The 20,144-nt window shown below is 40.4% G+C and overlaps 1 protein-coding gene across 3 annotated transcripts; it reads left to right on the forward strand.

The window, feature by feature from the left end:
* Window positions 1-348: 348 nt before the first annotated feature.
* LOC146798203 (uncharacterized) lies at window positions 349-19,239 on the forward strand. 3 transcript variants are annotated; one of them, XM_085625486.1, is made up of 10 exons: window positions 349-774; window positions 4,083-4,289; window positions 6,969-7,128; window positions 8,896-9,116; window positions 10,588-10,689; window positions 10,777-11,090; window positions 14,552-14,733; window positions 15,716-15,888; window positions 17,599-17,813; window positions 18,689-19,239. In XM_085625486.1, the coding sequence occupies exons 1-10, from the start codon at window positions 362-364 to the stop codon at window positions 18,943-18,945; spliced, it is 2,244 nt and encodes a 747-aa protein (XP_085481612.1). In that variant the 5' UTR covers window positions 349-361; the 3' UTR covers window positions 18,946-19,239. The 3 variants fall into 3 exon arrangements, with proteins under 3 accessions (XP_085481612.1, XP_085481614.1, XP_085481613.1); XM_085625488.1 differs by lacking the exon at window positions 17,599-17,813 and having other exon boundaries at window positions 18,689-18,830; XM_085625487.1 differs by lacking the exon at window positions 18,689-19,239 and having other exon boundaries at window positions 17,599-17,821.
* The last annotated feature ends 905 nt before the right edge of the window (window positions 19,240-20,144 follow it).

Genomic DNA, 20,144 nt, shown 5'->3' on the forward strand with positions numbered 1-20,144 from the left:
CATTTTAATTCTTGTATTAAATGTATACATTTCAACTACACATGGAATTCTGAGAATGCAGTGTTTATTTTATGAAGGGTGAAGTTTAACTGCATCTTTCTAAGTCCCACGCCTCTGAATGGTGAATCAAGGAGGGCAATGCCATTTGTTTTACCACATTACATGTTCAAACCTCGAAATATGTGTACTTATCTCTTGCTCAAATTTTGCCAGGTTATTATACTTGGCAAAAATCGTGCAGGGAAAATCCTTTTTGGTGGGGTAATTTCCATACCTTATCTAGCTTGTTATTTGTCAGATGATATGAGTTATTTACAGTGTTATTACTGATATGTTCTTTTTTCCAGATCTCACTAAAAAGATGGCTGCAGAGTCAAAGGTAGTGTGTGACCTTGTCGATAGCCTTTTAGCTCAGCCATCAATTTTGGAGGCAATAAGCCAAACTCTAGATGTACCAAGGAATCCTCAGACCCATGTTAGGTCCAATCAAACCTTTTCAGGAAGTAGTAATGCCAATACTAACAGTCTAAGCATATCTAGATCAAACTACAATACACGATACAGAAACAGAGGACAAGACGTGGACGAAGAAGTAAGACACGTTTTTTCGAGAGGAAGGTGTTCTTCAAACCCAATGGAATCTGCTAAGTCAGCCCAAGAACAGTCAGAAACACGTGTGCAAAGTTCTGTGACGCAATCGCCAATATTTCACTTTACACGCAACTTTGGAAGACAGAATGGTGAAAGGATGCAACAGCCAAAATATACTCGGAGGTTAGATTACATATGATATACTATTTCATTGCCTTCATTGTCTCCCAAATAATTTTGTTCAAATAAATTTCACTATGAGTTTCACTTTAAATTGGGTGTGTGGCCTACAAACCACCGGGGTGGTGGATGCTCTCCTTCCTCAGACCCAGAATCTCTCACTTGCCAAATGTAGAGTTTCTTGTTGTGTCAGTGATAATTTACCAAAAGAGCTTACTTGAGAGGAGCACATTTGGCAATAATGCAATGGGGTGCTATGCAATAGTTACCGTACAGCATGTTTTTGTTTTATTTGAAATAAACACTTGAATTTGTGGATTCTTATTAATTTCTTTTAAATATATACACTCATATGTACACACACACACAAATAGTGTATATATATTATATATATTAGTGTATATATCTATATATATGTATATCTCTCTATATATATATATATATATCTCTCTCTTATATATATATATATATCTCTCGACATATCTCTCTCTCTCTCTCTCTCTCTCTCTCTCTCTCTCTATATATATATATATATATATATATCAAAGCTCCAAGTTGCCCCCTAGGCATAGATGCACTCCACACCAGGTAGCAGTGAGCCATTTATTGGTAAAGAACAGCAACAGCATGCCAATTCGAAATTCCAGCTTCTTGTCGTCGATTTGCCTGACGCGTTTCAGTGCCTTTAGCACTTTCCTCAGAGGCTCGACAGTCTTGCAGGCACAGCGGAACCACAGCCATTAAGTACACAGTTCCCGCCCTCTGATGGGCTGCTCCGTTGAGCAGCGTGGCCTTATGGGTCATGTAGTCCGCAAATGAAATCCCAAATGGGAGCCTGAATTGTTTGCTGGTGGAAAAAGTTTAAAGCCCTCAGATGAGCCTCAGCATGCCTTATTGTTCATTAATCCACACCCGATGTCCCACAGAGCAGCTCCGTGAGATACGAAGCTCGTGGCCCCCAGTTTTAACAGGGTGGTGCATCTATCACGGCTGGGCTGCCGCGAAAAAATCAAAGCTCCAAGTTGCCCCCTAGGCATAGATGCACTCCACACCAGGTAGCAGTGAGCCATTTATTGGTAAAGAACAGCAACGGCATGCCAATTCGAAATTCCAGCTTCTTGTCGTCGATTTGCCTGACGCGTTTCAGTGCCTTTAGCACTTTCCTCAGAGGCTTGACAGTCTTGCAGGCACAGCGGAACCACAGCCATTAAGTACACAGTTCCCGCCCTCTGATGGGCTGCTCCGTTGAGCAGCGTGGCCTTATGGGTCATGTAGTCCGCAAATGAAATCCCAAATGGGAGCCTGAATTGTTTGCTGGTGGAAAAAGTTTAAAGCCCTCAGATGAGCCTCAGCCAATAAATGGCTCACTGCTACCTGGTGTGGAGTGCATCTATGCCTAGGGGGCAACTTGGAGCTTTGATATATATATATATATATATATATATATATATATATATATATTCACACACAGGTTGTCCTCAAGGAGTTGCCTCTTATGAAGGGGTTACAGCACAAAACACCGCTGGCAGTTCAGTTCCCAGCCTAGCACAAGCTCCCCGTGTGGCGTGCCATACGCGTTTCGAGCAGAGTTGCTGCTCTTCCTCAGTGGCTGCACGACAAATGAAGCAGATTGATTTCAAACTAAATTTATTCAAAGTAGATAAGTCCCGCCCAAATGGGCGTCAACCACAGCATTCTGGTCTTAGTAGTTCAAAAGGACTAGTAGTTTGTCACCATGTGGACTCACTGCCTCCGTTCGTTTAAAATGTCAAACCCGTTTGGGTGAGAAGTCTTGAAATCTGTGCTGGAACCCTCGCCAATATATGCCAGCGGCTGAGGCCCCCTCCGTTCATAAACGTGCCCGTGAATCCAAGCACGCAAGACCCGCTAAAGAAGCTGTAGGGCTTCTCCGCGGACGGACGAGCCGCTTTATTATTCACACACAGGTTGTCCTCAAGGAGTTGCCTCTTACGAATGGGTTACAGCACAAAACACCGCTGGCAGTTCAGTTCCCAGCCTAGCACAAGCTCCCCATGTGGCGTGCCATACGCGTTTCGAGCAGAATTGATGCTCTTCCTCAGTGGCTGCACTATATATATACAGGAACTTCGTCACACCATTCAAGCTTGCAGAAAGGACGAAGCGGACCCAGTCGAATCAGTGCATATATATTTAATCAAAAAGTGTGTTGTGCACCGCCATGACGCGTATCGGCCTCAGAAAGGCCTTGATCACATGACCAAGATATATATCCAAGCACAGTTCTCCACTTTGGTAGGAGCCCCCGTCCCTGCAGGGCGGCCTCGTTTGAACAGGCAAGGAGTCTCCTGTCCTTTAAAACCACAACACAGGAAGAGATAACCTTTCAAAGGAAATGCTGCCTCTGTGTACTTGAATAAAGCTGCTGTTTTACGGACTTGAATCATCGATATCTCTTCCTGTGTTGTGATATTTATATATATATGTCTATATATATATCCCCACAGATTTCTCCGATTTGGGGCCGCACTCCACATCAGGTTAGTCACAGACTATTTATTTTAAAAACACACAGTTTTTCATCCCGGTTATCGAGTCCTTGGCCTTACGTACGTTTCGAAGCATTTGCACTTCTCGTCAGAGGCCCGTAGCAGAGAATCATTTTCCTGCAGCTACTTCTCCATTCCGCATGTCTTCATTCTTCAATTGTCCTCCGGTGTGCCTGTATTGATCTTCTCCATGCATGCTGGGAGGTGTAGTTAACTTATGCACTTTTTCGCCCTTTGGTGGGTTGATTTCTGCTGTTTCTTCCAGGACACATTGTTTTACAGCCCTCCGGTGAGCCCCAGCACACACCCCTGCATGTTTAAAACTACAGTCCTGATGTTCCCATCCAGAGAGGATTCTTTACCTCCCTCGCGGACCCTTCTTTGGTCTTTGAGTGGTGCGTCCATGCATGGCGAAGATATATATATATATATATATATATATATATATATATATATATATATAGAGAGAGAGAGAGATAATGAGCACAGTCCCAAGAACTCCCCAAAAATGGTTTACTCAATAAACAGGCACCCTGATTAGGCTAGAGGTGGTGCAACAGTTCTAAAAATAAGATCTTAAACTTGTTATTTTATGCTTTTATGAACGCTTTGCTCTTTCAGGACCATTGTGCCAATCAAATGTTCTTTTTTTCTGATCTAATGAGAGTTTTTTCTTGGTACTTCACAGAAACTGGTTCTTGAATTGTGATATAGTACAAAGTGTAGAATTATATTCAATTTCTAAATATATAATTGACATCTGGACATGGCTTTGCATTTCAGGCATTTTCGTGGGCCTCCTACATTCACAAAGGAAGTAATTCTTTTATCTGGTCCTCAAGATGAGAGTGTGGTGAAGCAAGGAACAAAGCAATTTCTTTATGAGAGTGGACATATCATCACAACATTTGAGTTTAACAAATTATGGACTAACTATGAGGTGCAGGACCAACTCCGTGTGGCTTTTAGCCCCAAAATTGACAATATTGAGTAAGACAATTTTCATTTCGCTTATTTTTATGCAATACTATTTTGAAAATATCAGCAAGTTGTATATGGAATTGTTATCTATTTCCACTTAATTAGGTAACAGTCTTGCATTTAATCTATTTTGTAAATCAAAGCCATATACTTTCAATGTATTAAGAGATTTTTGGTTATGTGTATGGCAAATAACATATGGATACAAAGAAATTTAAGAAGTAATGAGTGTCAATGGTCAGATAGACAGGAGGAAGAAACTCACTGCAGGTGTCAATTAATAATTACTCCTTTTTTACACGGATAACAATAGTTAATGGAGTGATATTCTTAAAAGGAGGAGTACAAATAATTTAATACTTGTGCTAGTGATCTAAAATATAGATGCGTATCTTCACTACATTCAGATCTGGAGGACTCGGGACCACTGACGTGAATGAAAAGCATAGCACATTGTACAATCAATATAGTGACAATTAGAATGCTGAAAGATAATCAGTTCCATCTGTTCCATTCTTATCCACAGCGCTACCTCCCATCCAATATATAGATGGTGTTTGAAACTGTGGGGCATATTTTTAAAGTTTAGGAGTTGGGTAGTGCCGCAAGTCATTTTGCTGCACTGCCCTACCCCAATTCGAAAGGGCAGGAAATGACCCGTATTTGCAAGAAACAGTGCATTTCATGTCCTTTCAGCCCACGCCGGCACACAATTTACAGCTATAAACCAACGCAGGCACCCTCGCATCATGGTGCAAGGGTGTCTGCGTTATTAGCGTGATTGTTTTTCGTGCAGAAAGGGGCACTTTCCTGGATAAAAACAATCATTAGAGGCATTTTCCTTGTTCTATGTTTGCTGCAGAATGCAGCACACATGCAAAGTGGAAAAAATGAGAAATGTAAACATTTCTCCTCATTACGCATGCTCTAGAGAATGTACTGCCTCTTTGACACAAAGTAAGGCAAGTCAGCAACTTGCGCTTCTTTGCTTTACTCCATATCAACGAAGCCATGAAAATCCATGTAAAGTGGCTTCTAATGGTCTCATAGAACTAGATCTGAACATGGCGCCTCTGTAAGGTCACAAAAGTGATGCTCCGGCAGCGCAGTTGTGCCGCAAGGGACTTATAAATAAGACCCCGTGTCTCTAATTGGCAAAGACATGCACCATGTCTAAGCAGGAACCACAATCCTATTAAGGGTATCTCGGATACACACTAAAAGATTACCTGTGCTCAACCTCTGGTAGCTTGGCAAATCAAAATAGTTATCGTGTACAGTATTTGTGCTACACAACACACAATAACAGAAATACTCCACATAGGTTTAGCAAAACAGGCAATAATATTATAAATTAATCTAGAACAAACCAACATAAATTGAAAGAGTAGAAGTGGAGTTATGAATTTATAAAGAATAAAAAGAGGACTAGTCTTTACAAGCAATATGCACTAATTTGGGTTATCTGGTCACGCTGGACTGGGGCAAAGTCAACAGTTCAGGCCGACGTGATAGATCAGAGACCAGGGACAAGAGCCAAGCAGGTCCAGTGAACATAGTACTTTGATCCTAGGTGCAACAGCGCGATGCGGAGCGCAGGGAAGCGGCATGTTGATTCCCAAAGGGTGGCGATGCGTCGGTTCCGAAGACGAAGTGCCAAAAACTAGATGCGTTGGTTTTGAGTGCGATGTTCCGAACATCAGTTTGCACAGCCGTTGCATTGGTTCTGAAGCAATGTGCCGATTCAACTCCTGTCACAGTTACGATGCATCAGGTTCTGCTTCATACAAGCAATGGATGCATTGTTTCTCTGGAGCAAGTATCTGGGTCCACTTCCAATAGACCAGGCACAGGAGCAAGATTATAGACTTTGATATCGCTGAGTCGCAAGCAACAGGAGGAAATCAAATAAGCACTTGGAGAACACTTTGGTCGCAAGGCAGAGTCCAGCTGTCACTCGGCAGGGCCAGTGAGCATCAGGCAGAAGGGCAGCACAGCAGAAAAGCAGGTTTTCAAGATCAGTAGTCCAGAATAGTGACAGTCCTTGAAGCCTCACAGCAGTTCTTCTGACAGAGTTTTGTTACAGGTCTATGGGCTACCTAGGACCCATCTTAGGGGGGACATATTTGTAATAAAAGGGAAATTTAAGGCTTTGATTTTACATGTCAAGTCGGAGTGGCAGGAAACAGCACACACAAGTCCTGCAGTGGCAGGCCTAAGATAGGTCTGATAGGCTACTTGAGTGGGTTGCACAATCAGTGCTATAGGCCCACTAGCAGCATTTAATTTGCAGGCCCTGGGTATATGGAATACCATTTTACAATGCACCTACAAGTACATTAAAAATACCAATTGTGGATAAACCAGGTTTATGGCAGAAGCACAGGCCCATTTAAGCACTGGTCAGCAGTGGTCAGAGTCCTAAGTCCAACAAACACAATAATTAAAAAGTGGATGTAAATAAGCAAAAAGTCTGGGGGAAGACCACTCTAAGGCTGACAGGTATAACAGTTTGTCAGCATTGATAAAAGTTGGTCAGCTTATTGACAAACAGGTTTAATTTTTCCTTCATGGATGATATTCTGAGTGATGCAGATTGAACATTTGTGATATTTTGAGATATGTTGAAATGTATAATTTTAAAGTTCATGTGTAGTTAAACTAACACGCCACTTTATGTTTTTATAGCATAAAACTTCTGATGCCATGCCATAACAAATTAGTGCAGCCATTGCTAATGGACAAACAGAGTCTGTCAGGTCTTATAATCTCAAAACTCTTCAAACAGAAATCAGTCTATTTACAACCATCAAGGCAAATTCTTCAACTTCCTGATTCACAGGTGACTGTAAGTAATACTTGCATAAAGTATGCTCTGTGGTTTCTTTTGAAAGGTATAGGAAACAGGTCTATTAATACATGTGCATGCATTTTCATATTCCCATAATATTTTTCATATTGCATCTTCTTTCTAGTGCAGTTAGATAAAAACATTTTTTTATAGCGTAGCAATATCTATCTAAAGCCGGAAGTAAAATACTGTACTAGGGGGCAGATGTAGGTAACTTCAATTTAGCGAGTCCTTAATAGCGATTTCTACCGAATCGCTATTAAGGACTCACTAAATGGAATGTAGGTAGGAATCGCTAAAATATTAGCGGTTCCTTAACTTTCCTCAATAACGAATCGGTAATTGAGATTCGTTATTAAGGAATACCTACCCATTCATTCCTACGGGCTAGGAGGCCCATAGGACTGAATAAGAAGATTTTCACTATTAGCGATACGGTATTACCGAATCTGTAATAGCGGGAGCTATTTCAAGGGTGCCAGTGTGTCCAAATGACACCCTGTTGCACCCCTGAAACTTGCATGTCTGCACATGTGGCGCACATACATGCCCCAAGGGCATGGATGTGTGCCACATAGCACATTTTAAAAAGCAAAAAAGTGTTTTTTCAAAGGAAATCGCTACTTACCACCAACTTGAAGTTGGTGGTAATTAGCGATTCCTTAAGGCTGAAGTGCACTATTTTTAGTGCTACGTACATTGCATTTTCGGAATCGATATTTCCGATTCCTTAAATGCAAGAGCAAAATAAGTAATCGCTATTATGCGATTCCTTATTTTGCAAGTAGGTTTCAACTTACCTACATTGCATTCGGTAACACAGAAATTCTGCTGATTTATGCGTTACCGCTCAGTATTTGGCCACCTACATCTGGCCCTATGTTGTTACCGAAAATAAAAAGGAGGAACATTACTTAATATTTAGATAGGAATATACAACTTTACTTTATAACATAATTCAATATGATGCACTTTGTTTTAATTTGGGCATTAAACTGTATAGTCCAATATTTAACTCTATTCATATAGCTATGTATCACCAGCCTATGCGGTTCTCTCTTACTCTATATGGAGTGACTGCCAACAAATGTGAACAAGTGATTGCCTAGACGGAGTTTGTGAGTGAGTTAATGTCTGTATGTGTGTATAAGATGCAGAGGTGAATTTATTTTTATTTATTTATTTAAAGAGTTTTATATAGCGCGAACGTGACCCTTGGGTATCAGAGCACTTATCAATTACATGAGGTAGGTTAACGATACAATTTGAATAGCAGGACAATTTACAGTGATATGAGGTAGATTAGGTATGCAGCTATACAGTATTAGCAAATAAATATACAGTGACAAGATTAGGTTACCGTGTGATGTCAGGAATCACATATATATAGTTATTTCCCTAATATGTTTAACTTCAATGTTCCAATTAAAGTTATTGGAGCTGCTTATTGCACAAGGTGTAAATTGCAAATGGTAAGTGCCTTCAGCTGAGAGTTGTATTACACATGTAATGTCAGAATTTATATTTGAAAAATATGGAGTTGTGCTATGGATGATCTTGTAGGCAGTTTAAATCACCTTATAGCAGTAGGATTTGTGTTTGGTAAGCTGCCAGTGAACACTGGAAATGCTTGTGTGATGCTGTCCTCAAGGAGTAGTTCTTGCCTGGCTACTACACACTGGCTATTTATAAATTGTTTGATTACTAGCATTTCTTGGATATCTTCATCAAGATTCATTTGATGTGCCATTGATGTTTTTATAGGATAAAGGCATAGATGAAAAAACGGAGATGGTGATGTGGCTGGAAAGTGAAGAACCTTTCAGCAATAATTCTGCTGAAACAGAATACCTGAGTAGTTCAGATCCATTGAAAGTCGACAACATTACAACAAATCCAATTTCTGCGAACACGACAGAAGAACATACAATTCAGATTTCGCCCTCTCCCACTGTCATTAGCGAAGGATTTGATGACCATTATCGGTACTGCTTTTCTCAACCCAGATATTCAATTATAAATTTGCTTGTTTTTTAAATATTGTCATATAATTTCGAAAGTATTTGGCTTTCATAAAAAAAGTTATTCTCTTGCAAGTTTTGTCATGACCAGGCCAGTAATGCAGGACCACGAAGAACTGTTTTCCCTGCTATTTCCCGTGATGTAAGGCTATTGGATCATGCAGTTAATGTACAATGCATCTGAAGTGGTCAAATACTTTAAAGAAAAAAAAAATCTGTATATCAAGGCAGGTAATGGTATGTACAGCAGTCACTTAAATTATGCAGGAATACAACAATGTAAAATGTACAATCCCAAGCAGTAGTTGTGCGGCATAATGTAGTGTGGTGGCCATGGCATCTTAGCATGAGACAGAATTACAAAATTCTCAATTTAAAAGATGTAAAACCAAATGTCTAGGTGCCTAGTAGTCAATATGGAGTACCACAGATATGTACTTCTGAAGTATAACACCCTTGGCGTGTGGCACGGCGCTAGTAGTTTGTTCTTGTTTTACATATTGTAGGAATCTTAACTATATGCTGCCACTAACCCATGTTCTGTCTATTAAAATGCATTGATGGTAAAATTGTAATCTGCACTACTATGCTAAATAAATGTGGAGGGCAAAGACAAGACTGGCAATTTCTACAAGTCTAAAGTAATTGGCTTACACAATTAAGCATAATTAATCATTAAACATACTCAGGTTGGTTACAAGATCATACCTAGTGTGAACAAATTAGATAATGAGTTCTCTAGTGATGATTGTTGCTTAATTTGGTAAAACGTTAGTAATGCAAACCTAGGAACATGTATATGTAGTCACAAACAACCCAATTCACAGAGTCGGGCCATTTGCGTCCTCCAAAATGCTTTTATAGAATGGCAATTTGGGTTCTGTTATTCTGTATTAGGAAGGGGCATGAGGAGGGCATCCCTTCCTATTACGAAATTAGAATGGTATGTACAAATGTTTTGCGACTGAAATACGGTTGCAAAAACATTAGCAGTGGCCTGCTCTTAAAAACTGAAACTTCCAAGTTTCATTTATTTCTTTTTTAAACTCATCATGTTTTCCTTCAAGGAAAATGGGCTGCGTTTAGGCACAAAAAATAGTTTCTTTATTTGAATGCAATCACAGACATGGTTGTCTGCTGACCCCAGCAGGCCACCATCCCTGTGATGGCAACGATTCCTAATGGGCTGCAAATTGCGACCTACCTCAACCCACTACAAACCAGTGATTAAACTCAAAAGACGTCCATTTAGGAATAGCGATTTCCTAATTGTGATTCACAGCAAATCGCAATTATGAAATGGCTATTTCTAACTTTCATGCATGTAGCCCTATAAGTCATGTATAAGGTTGACTTGTAACAGGAAGCAATAGGATGATACATTGGTTGTGTTTTTTTAACATAGTAATAGTTGACAATATTCTTCCTGTTTTAGATGTTACACTGAACTGTTGGTTGATAATGTGCACATCCCTGACGATGAAGAGTTTGATACCTCAAATATCAATATTGCTGAACAAAATGAGGCACACGAAAGGTAATTTTATAAGGTTTAATTCCGAATATATACGTTTAATTTTGAACTGATACATTTGATAGCTTAGCTTTATTTCCTGTATTTCAGTGAGAGCGATGACATAACTTTGAAGGATCTACTATCAAACCTTGCTTTACAAATTGACTCTGAAAAGACATCCAAGTTCAACATAAATCGGCGAAATATTTGGGATGGAGCACGTCGTGGCTTCCTTCGCAAAACCTATAAAGCAATCAACCGTATATCTGTTATGTTTACTGATTCCTCTGGTAACTCTGAAGGAGCTGTTGATTTTGGTGGTCCAACACGGGAATTTTTGCGATTGTTAATGCATTATTTACAACACAGCAAACTCTTTGAGGGACCCGAAAACAGCAAGACACTCAGTTGTGATGCCCAAGGTACCGTAAATTTATTATGTTCCAACCTTCCTAAACTGCTCAAATTCTAGAGGAGGGAAAGAATAATTATTTGAAGTGTAAATAATGTTTATATAGTATTACTTACTGACTCCTTCAAAGTTTGTTTGATACCACTGATCAGACATTCTCAAAGAATTTTAACTAAAAGTGGAATAGTGAAGGGAATACTGCACTATACTATTCATTTATGCAAAAAGAGCAGACTGGTTTCAATTTCACCCACTGAATATATCCCTTGCAGCCTGTAAAACAACCTTGATAGCATGTACTCCATTATATATTTTATGTTTGCTTTGCATTAAATGAGGGGCTAAGGTTTTCCTGCTGTAGTTACTGTTATCAATTTAGAGAAAATTCCCCTGACAAGTACTTCAAATAATGGCTAACTTTAGAGATTCTGCATTAGGTAATCTTAGTTGATGCTCTGGTGCAGCAGTGTGTATGAAATAATCACCCAAACTGTACAGATGCATCCTGCTTAGGCCCGAATATCAAAGGAAATAAACCACTGCGTGGGTTAGTTTGATACATGAGACTTCAGACACTGGTTGGGTTATAACGGTAGGAGTTCTTGTACGTAGAAATTAAAGTCTTCCAGTCCATTGTAGATGCAGATCTTAAAAAAAAAAGTTCTTAAGATAGACTTTTTCCTCCACTGGAGCCCATCAAGACATCTTGTAGGAGTGTTGAGAAAGCAGAACTTTTTGGGTACAGCAACTTAATTATGGTTAAGTTCGGATTATGCTGCCGCTTAAAGAAAGAAACATCTGGAAGGTCCAAAAATGGCATGTAATATTCTATTCCTGGTTAAACACACTGTTGTAAATCTCTTTGGGCAGGAATGAGTTGTACCTTTTAATCAGGTACTACATATATAAGCACGATGTGGAGACAATTAAACTGGGTTATTAAGACATGTTCCCAACAATCATCCTCCAAGGAATATAACTTTGCCAGCTTTCATCCCTTATTGTGCCTGGTGATGTTGGGTTCCTTGGTGAGGGAGAGCATGGGTTGGGTGTCATCAGCGTAGGAGACGATGTTGAACTCATGGTTTCGGATGATGCTTGCGAGGGGTGCCATGTAGACTTTGAAGATGGTGGGGCTGAGGCAGGATCCTTGGGGTACTCCGCACCTGGTCTTGGTCGGTTCTGAAAGGAAAGAAAGAAGTCTTATTCTCTGTGTTCTGCCCATGAGGAATGAGCGTATCCAGTCTAAGGCCTTTCCTTGGTTGCCGGCGTCGTGGAGTCTGGTAGTTAGTGTGCATTGGGAGACAGTGTCGAACGCTGCGGATAGGTCCAGGCGGATGAGGGCTGCAGTTTGGTCTTGGTCAAGGAGTGCACGGATGTCATCTGTTGCGGTTTAGAGGGTGGTCTTGGTGATGTGGTTGCTGCGGAATCCAGTTTGGGAGATGTCTAGGATGTTGGTGTCTTGAATGAAGTATGTTAGCTGGGTGTTGATGGCCTTTCCGATGACCTTGGCTGCGAAAGGGATCACCAAGATGGGCCTGAAGTTCTTCCGGTCTGTCGGGTCTGCGGAGGATTTCATTAGGAGGGGGTTGACTTAGGTGCGCTTCGATTTGTCGGTGAATGTGACAGTCACGATGGAGCAGTTGATGGTTCAACGTAGCTCGGATGCGATGGCTGTGGCAGCCCTGTGTAAGATGTGTGGCAGGCAGGGGTCTGAAGGTGCTCCGGAGTGGATGTTCTTCATGTTGTTTATGGTGTCCTCTGTCGTGAGTGGGGTCCAAGTAAGTAGGATCTGTTGGGTGGCATTGCTGGGGGTGAGGGTTGAGGCGGTGCAGAGGTCTTGGCCGTCCAAGTTGTAATAGAGCGTCTTGATCTTGATGTGAAAGAAGGAGCTGAGTCTGTTGCAGAGGTCTTGGGAGTGGTGGGCTTCTGTTGTTTCGCTGTTGGGGTTGGCAAATTCCTGTATGATGGAGAAGAGGTCCTTGGAGTTGTGGGTGTTGGAGAGGATTCTGTCTTGAAGGAAATTCTTCTTTGTGGATTTAATGAGTTGGCGGTATGCCGTGGTGGCTGTTTTGTAGGTGGTGTGTTTTTCCAGAGTATTGCTGTTTCTCCATGTCTTTTCCAGTCGTCGGCAGGCGTGCTTAGATTCTTGGAGTGCTGCGGTGAACCACTTTGCTTTCTTGTTGTGTCGTCTTGTAGTCTTCTGGAGGGGAGCGAGTGTGTTTGTTCAGTTGGCGATCCATTGGTGGAGGTTGCTTGCCACAGTGTTGGCATCTGTCATAGTTAGGGATGTAGTGCAGGTGAAAGCGGAGGTGATGTGTTCTTCTGAGACTTTGCTCCAGATTCTGCATGGGAGGCGATGCGTGTGCTTGTGTGTTGTGGGTTTTCTAAAGGAGAAGTGGATGCAATGGTGGTCAGACCAGAGCAGTTCCGTGATGTGACAGAGGAAGATGCTATTTCCTCCTGCGAAGACAGGGTCAAGTTTGTGTACTGCTGTGTGAGTGGGGGAAGAGACAAGTTGCTTCAGTCCTATGTTGCTGAGGTTCTCAAGGTGGGCGGTGGTGTTGGGGTCGTGGTGGTTATCCAGGTGGAAGTTTAGTTCTCTAAGTAGTATGTAGTCTGTGGAGGCGAGTGCATGGAATGTGATTAGGTCAGCAGTGACATTGGTGAATGGAGCCAGGCAGTCTGTAGGCGAGGGTTCCATGGAGCGTTATTCTGGGGTTGGTCTGGAAGTGGATGTGTTACATGGGGGCGAGGCGTCGTCCGAGTCAGTGGTTGTCATGCGGAGGGAGCTTTTGTGGATGCTGGCGAGTGGGGCGGGTGGAGCGGTCTTTCTTCAGGATCTTGCATTTGATCATTATAGGATGTTAAAAAAAACTCAACCTTCGATAAATTTTGGCATGCGAAACCTGTCAAAAGATAATGGTAGAGAAAAACAGGGAATTTACTGTATCATGCAGATTTTGGTGCTTTAAACACCAAGATCTGCATGCTATTCGCCACAAACTAGCAATAAGTGTTATTTTTCACAACCAATATTTAATGTACCCTGTGGTAAAATTATTTATCAGGTGCGTAAAGTAACGGGTAAACTCGTAATCAGGCCATCTGTCTAAATATCTTAGTCTGTCTTAAATATATTGTGGTCCTGATTTATAAAGGTACTGTTAAGAGTGCGGAGTCTTGTACTCGGGCCGAATTTCCGCACTGTGAACTGTGTAGATTCTGCACAGAGTATGGAGACTGTGTCCCAAGTACAGTGATTAAGCCACGAGTGCGAAGGCTTCTCCACATATGCCGAGACTCTGCATACTTGACTTTACTGCACGTAAGTACCTTTGTGAATCGGGCCGTGGATTCTTGGATAATATGTTTTCTAGATTTTATGCAATAAATTTAGTTTGAGATGTATAATAAATGTTTATAGATAAGCAGAACACTTTACGTTTAATTTCTTTTTTCTTGTTTAAGGTATGCGAAATGATGACTATTACCTTGCTGGCCAAGCCCTGGCTGTTTCCCTAGTTCACGGGGGGCCTGCTCCAAATTTTGTGTCTCCTGTTTTGTATCGATGTTTAGTTTCTGATGAAAAAAATTTGAATTGCAGTTTGGTAGATGTGGTAGATCCAGATACACGAGACATGTTGCAAGAGGTAAGCAATAGATACTAAACATCTGTGCTGAGGAATCTTTATCAATTTTTCTTATTTGGTTTTCACGTAGTTGAGGGTCTATGAGGCAAAAACATGCAAATGATTTGGGTCTAATTTTGTGGTTAATAGTTACTTATGTATCTTGGATTTATGTATAATTGCCACATGTACTATAAATGAATATGAAAAGAAATTACACTCATCTATTTGATATGGAATTGGGTCAATCCTGAATGTCTATTCCCGTGCCTCCACACCTTTTTAAAGTTTCCAAAGCAACCTCTACGTATTTGCTACTCTCTCAACTGACATGCACAAATCCACATTCTTGCATCAGTGATCAATCAAGAACGTCATACTGTTAACCAAATTTTGATCTATATTTCTTAGTGATACTACCAAATCAAAAGTATGTGATATGTTCTTGATATGTCAGAGTCTTCATATTACAAGAAGACAAAGTTTCAGGCACATAACTACAGTCATACCAACTACCACTTGTAGTTGCCCCATGAGACTCCCCTGGAATTGCTACAGTTTTTCAACACTGACTAATAACATAATAGATGGGGCCTTCCTGACCATGTTTCTGCAAACAATGTGATATAGGAGAGGACCTAAATATCTGTATTCTGGATTAATATACTCATTGCCAAACACTTTCAGGTACATTAGGCCATTTTGCTAGTCATCTTTGTCTAATTCTCTCCCACTCTTTTACAGTTGGTGTTCCATTCGGGGAGAGAGTGTAGCTAGTGTAAAACTACAGTGGCGTTAACTACAGCAGCAGTTGATACTGTTTTAGTCCATTGACTGTTAAACTTTTATAAACATTAAACTTACTGAACAAATATGTTTATTTAGCAGATGGCCAAGACAAAATATTCTGCATCATCATGGTTTAATTACAGTTTTTTTTGTTAAGTTAAAATGTTTTTTGTTTCTATTTAATCAGAATATCATAATCTTAATTTTTCCATAGATAGAGGATGCTTCGTCTCTTGAAACTCTTCAAGGATTGATTCAAAAACACAGCACAATTCTAAGCGTAGCAGGTTGCTTGCGTCCATTAAAATCTCTGAATGACAAAAAAGAACTATTGGAAGATATCATCAATTGGTACATTGTGGGGAGGACTGTTCCTTCACTAGTTAGGTACAGTGCTATTTATGTGCATATGCATTATAAAACAATATCTTTTTTACTTTGCAATACATGTATGTCCATTTTTAAAAAGTAATTACTGTAAATCACTGTTCACCCTAATGGCATCATACATATTCACACTGTGTGAAATGTCCCAATGACAGAATGTGAAATCAAGCACATCATGGTGCTCAAATATATTTTAAATTTAGTTTGTTTCAGTTTTTTATTGGCATTTTACAATACAACTTGTGCTGTCCTTCCTCCAGGGGGCATAAATAGAAGGCTAACAAAAATTACAGGAATCCCAACATTCCCATAGGTTCAGCCCATGCAACACAAATCAAAATAGAGAAAACAAACAGGAAGAAATAAAACGGTGAAGGCCTTCCCACCTCCCCAACTTCCCCAAATAGAAATTGCACTAAAATTAAGCAACAACTACCTTCCCTTCATAGTCACAATGGGCATCAGCATAAACAGCAGAACGTCAGAGGAATTGGACTTCTCATATTCACGTCTTGGCAGCCCAAAAGGAGTTCTAAAAATGTAACAGATTCAGGGCTTGCATGTGCGTGGGATAGAAAAGTAATGGCAGCCCGGTGAATACAATCTTGATCAGCAGGCCACACATTTCCTCAACGTTTTTGAATGTATCCACCAGGACATTTTAAAAATCAACATATAGGTCTGAAATCATAAATGTAATGGTCACAAATTGTGACTATTGTTTTGCTGCCAATGATTTGTGCATTTGCCCTAATAAGTGTTTATTGAGGCCATTCTCTAATGTGTAAAACAGAATTTGCTATCGGTATCGCAGTGCTTGTTTGCCTCAACCATTTGCTTAGCAAACTCTGTAAGGTGTTCTATCAATCTAACGATTTTTTTTATCCAACTGCAAAAAAATCAATAATTGGATGTTGTCTAGGTAATTCGATGCATACCTAAGAATAGTAAATTTGCAATTGGCTGTATAGGGTTACCTTGACTATATTTTAGTTTTCATCATTCTATATAATATTTTTACAGTTTGTTGAAAAAAATATTTGGAAAGGCAACCCTTTGTACTCCTCATAAAGTAGATGGTTTATGGAGTACAGATTCACCCAGAATTAAGAGTCAAAATCTATTCTTTGACATCTACTGCCACCTCTAGCCCCCTACCTTCCAGTGAACTCCCACGGTTGATGTGAGCGTGAAGCCTGCAGACATCAACAGCTACAAATCACCTTGACCAGGTGCTCTTTTAATCCAATGCATAAAATAACAATTTATTATGCAGGGTTGGCTAGGCCTTGCTAAAAGTCCAAGCACAGTCTCTAAGGTCCCATTCACACACTCCACCGGGTCAACAGTTTAAAGTCAAAAATTGGCATCCAAAAAGCTCCGAAAATGAACTGTTTGCCCTCTAATAATGTACTTGCTGGGTTTGGTTACGTTTTTTTAAGAAAAGCTGCAAGTCGTGTGCTACCTTGCTGCTAGGAATTCATCACAAGACCACAGGAGAAAGAGAATTTGCCTTTGTCAGTGTTTTCCAACAGCTAGCTTCAGATTTTTGTTTTTGGACAGAACTTTTTATGAACAGCTTGAACATAGGGCACTGATGGACCTTTAGATGCATCATAGACATATATTAATTTTATAATAACTTTTACATTATAGTTTGACCAATAGTCTGATTATTTATGGTTAGGTATTCTTTTTTCTTTATTGCAGATTAAAGGAGGGGTTAAAAACTCTGGGAGTACTTCAGGCCATGGAAATTCATAAACAACTTTTTGAAGAGGCTTTCATTTGGATGGAGCACGAAATCACCACTAATATCATTAATGGCATGTTTACCATTAAATTCAGTTCATTAGGCAGTAACCATCGGTTACAGGAAGAACACATCATTGCTTACTGGAGAGATTACCTCCAAGATTGTGAAGGCAAGTGAAATTGTTTCATTATGTTATAGCTCAACTATTGATGAGACACATCTGTTGAAAACATAATTTAAACCAGCCTATTATGACAAACATGGTGTCAAAAACTTCCGAATTATACTGTAGAGAAAGAGAGTTAATGAGGGACATACTAACCCGTTTTATTTGCACAGAGTAAAATCTATAATAAGAACAAAAGGACAATGCATCCAAAGTTGTGAAGTCTATGCCTGCTTTATTTCAATCTTTATTTTGCACGATATGTATATTATTAATGTTGTTAAAGCTTAATTGTAGTGTCCTGGGAGTAAAATGGTAGCTACCCCATTAGAATGATGCTTCATGTACTGCATCAAGGAAAAGTAATACAAATCGATATAGAGCATGATTGGGTCTGCTGTGTGGGTCTCTAAAAGAGTAAAGCCTTTGCACAGTGGAGATTGCAGCTACCTCCAGCCCCAAGCCTTTAAGATAAGGTTATTGGCTTATCGGCATTGTTTGTATAAACAGTGGTGTGTGTGTGTCAAGACTCAGAGAGAGTGTCAGATGCAGGTCTACAAACATGGAATACCTATGCTTACTCCATGTTGAACAATGGGAAGACTTCTATTAAAGGGAGAGTAAGGCGAGCAGGATTGTGGAAATGGTAAAATAGTCTGACACCAGATTTTGAAATGTTATCTGTTGTTAACAACAGATAATCTCGAATTGATGAGTTTTTGGTGAAATGAAGCACAGCAAATCATCATTGGTTTTATTATTCACATGTCAACCATTACTGAAGTATTCATTTAGCAGATGAAATACAAAAACAATCACAATCTTTGCTGTAATCACAATTTAACTAGTTTTACTCATATATATATTTTTTCTTTTAGAGCTTGCATGTGAAGCCAAATTAAAGGACATTCTGTGTTTTGTGACTGGCGCTAACACAGTTCCACCACTTGGCTTTAATCCTCAACCATCAATAGAGTTTCTACATGCATGCGATGGACAAGTTGAAATGTCTATGTTTCCAGAGGCAAACACCTGTGGAAATGTGTTGCGCCTCCCCCTTTCAATATCCTATGAGGAATTTAAAACAAACATGGACTTTGGGATACTGAATTCTCCAGGATTTGGACGAGCCTAATGATCATATTGAAATGAGGGGTATAATGTATATATATGACAAAGTAGTTATGGATACAAGGATTGATCATGCTGTTGTCGCGGAAGTTGTGAGTCTTGTGGCAGCTTACGAAATGCAAGGGCTTTAGGCTTCTGTAAAACCACTTGATAGCCACAGGGCAGGTCTCTGTGCCTTGAGAATAGCACATTTCTTTTGTCAATGTTTGTTGTTACAATGATGAATAAAGTTTTTTTCTAAACGATCTATACCAATAAATATACATTGGTTGTCAATAAATAGAAGTTCTTCAGATTGACGGAGTTCTTGGTTTCATGTTTTTAGTGTGTCTTGTGTCAGACCCTGTTTTGGTGGCCACTGGGCAAGCAGTGGCAATTGGGCCTGAGGCCTGTGGTAATGTACCTCTGATGTAAAGGGGTACAGTGAACCTTTGGCTGTGCAAACTGGGCTATGTACAATCCCTATAACACTTCACTCTCAATTGTAGCAATGGCAAGCAGTTGCAGGCTTCTCAGTGAGGTAGTGTGAGGGTATGTAAACTCAGAAGTCATCTATTGGCCTGCAAAGCAGCAACTGATCGTCTAACCCATACCTTTACTTTGCTTATGAAAAATGCTTAACTGAATGATTCACAGAGCAGGCTATAGCTACAATTACTTTACTGAGCTACTGTGCCTTGTGTCCTAGTCCTCCGCTCCAAGGGGTTCCCATCCTTTTGGGTTCAAGCTCTCTAGTGCCAGTAACAAGGGTCAGGGGCTGATTATCATTTTGAATGGTCTCAAGCAGACCCGTGTGACAGTTCCCACCAGAGTGAAATTGGTTCATCCCACAACGAGTGGTCAGATGCAAAAAGAACAGTTGATGGACAGAATGCTGAACAATGTAATACATTCACCCCAGTACAGAGCTCTGGGCCTAACTCCCATCATGTTTTTGCTCACCATGCCATTCCAGTTTGGACCCAGCCATATGCAAATCAGTCTTGACCCTGCGCCCAATGGGAACAATCCAGCTCGAACTGCCAGGTCAGGTCCTCCACGGACTGGAAACAAGCATCCTAGGACCGGTTTCAGGCTTTCAACCCTCATCATCCAGGATAGCTTCACTCCAGTGGCATGGAGAGCTCGGGACCCATGTAACCCCGAAACCTGTCCTCGGATGCTTATTTACGGTCCAGGGAGGACCTGGCTTGGCAGTTCGGG

This window comes from Triturus cristatus, chromosome 9, assembly GCF_964204655.1.
Source record: "Triturus cristatus chromosome 9, aTriCri1.1, whole genome shotgun sequence".
Lineage (NCBI taxonomy): Eukaryota > Metazoa > Chordata > Amphibia > Caudata > Salamandridae > Triturus > Triturus cristatus.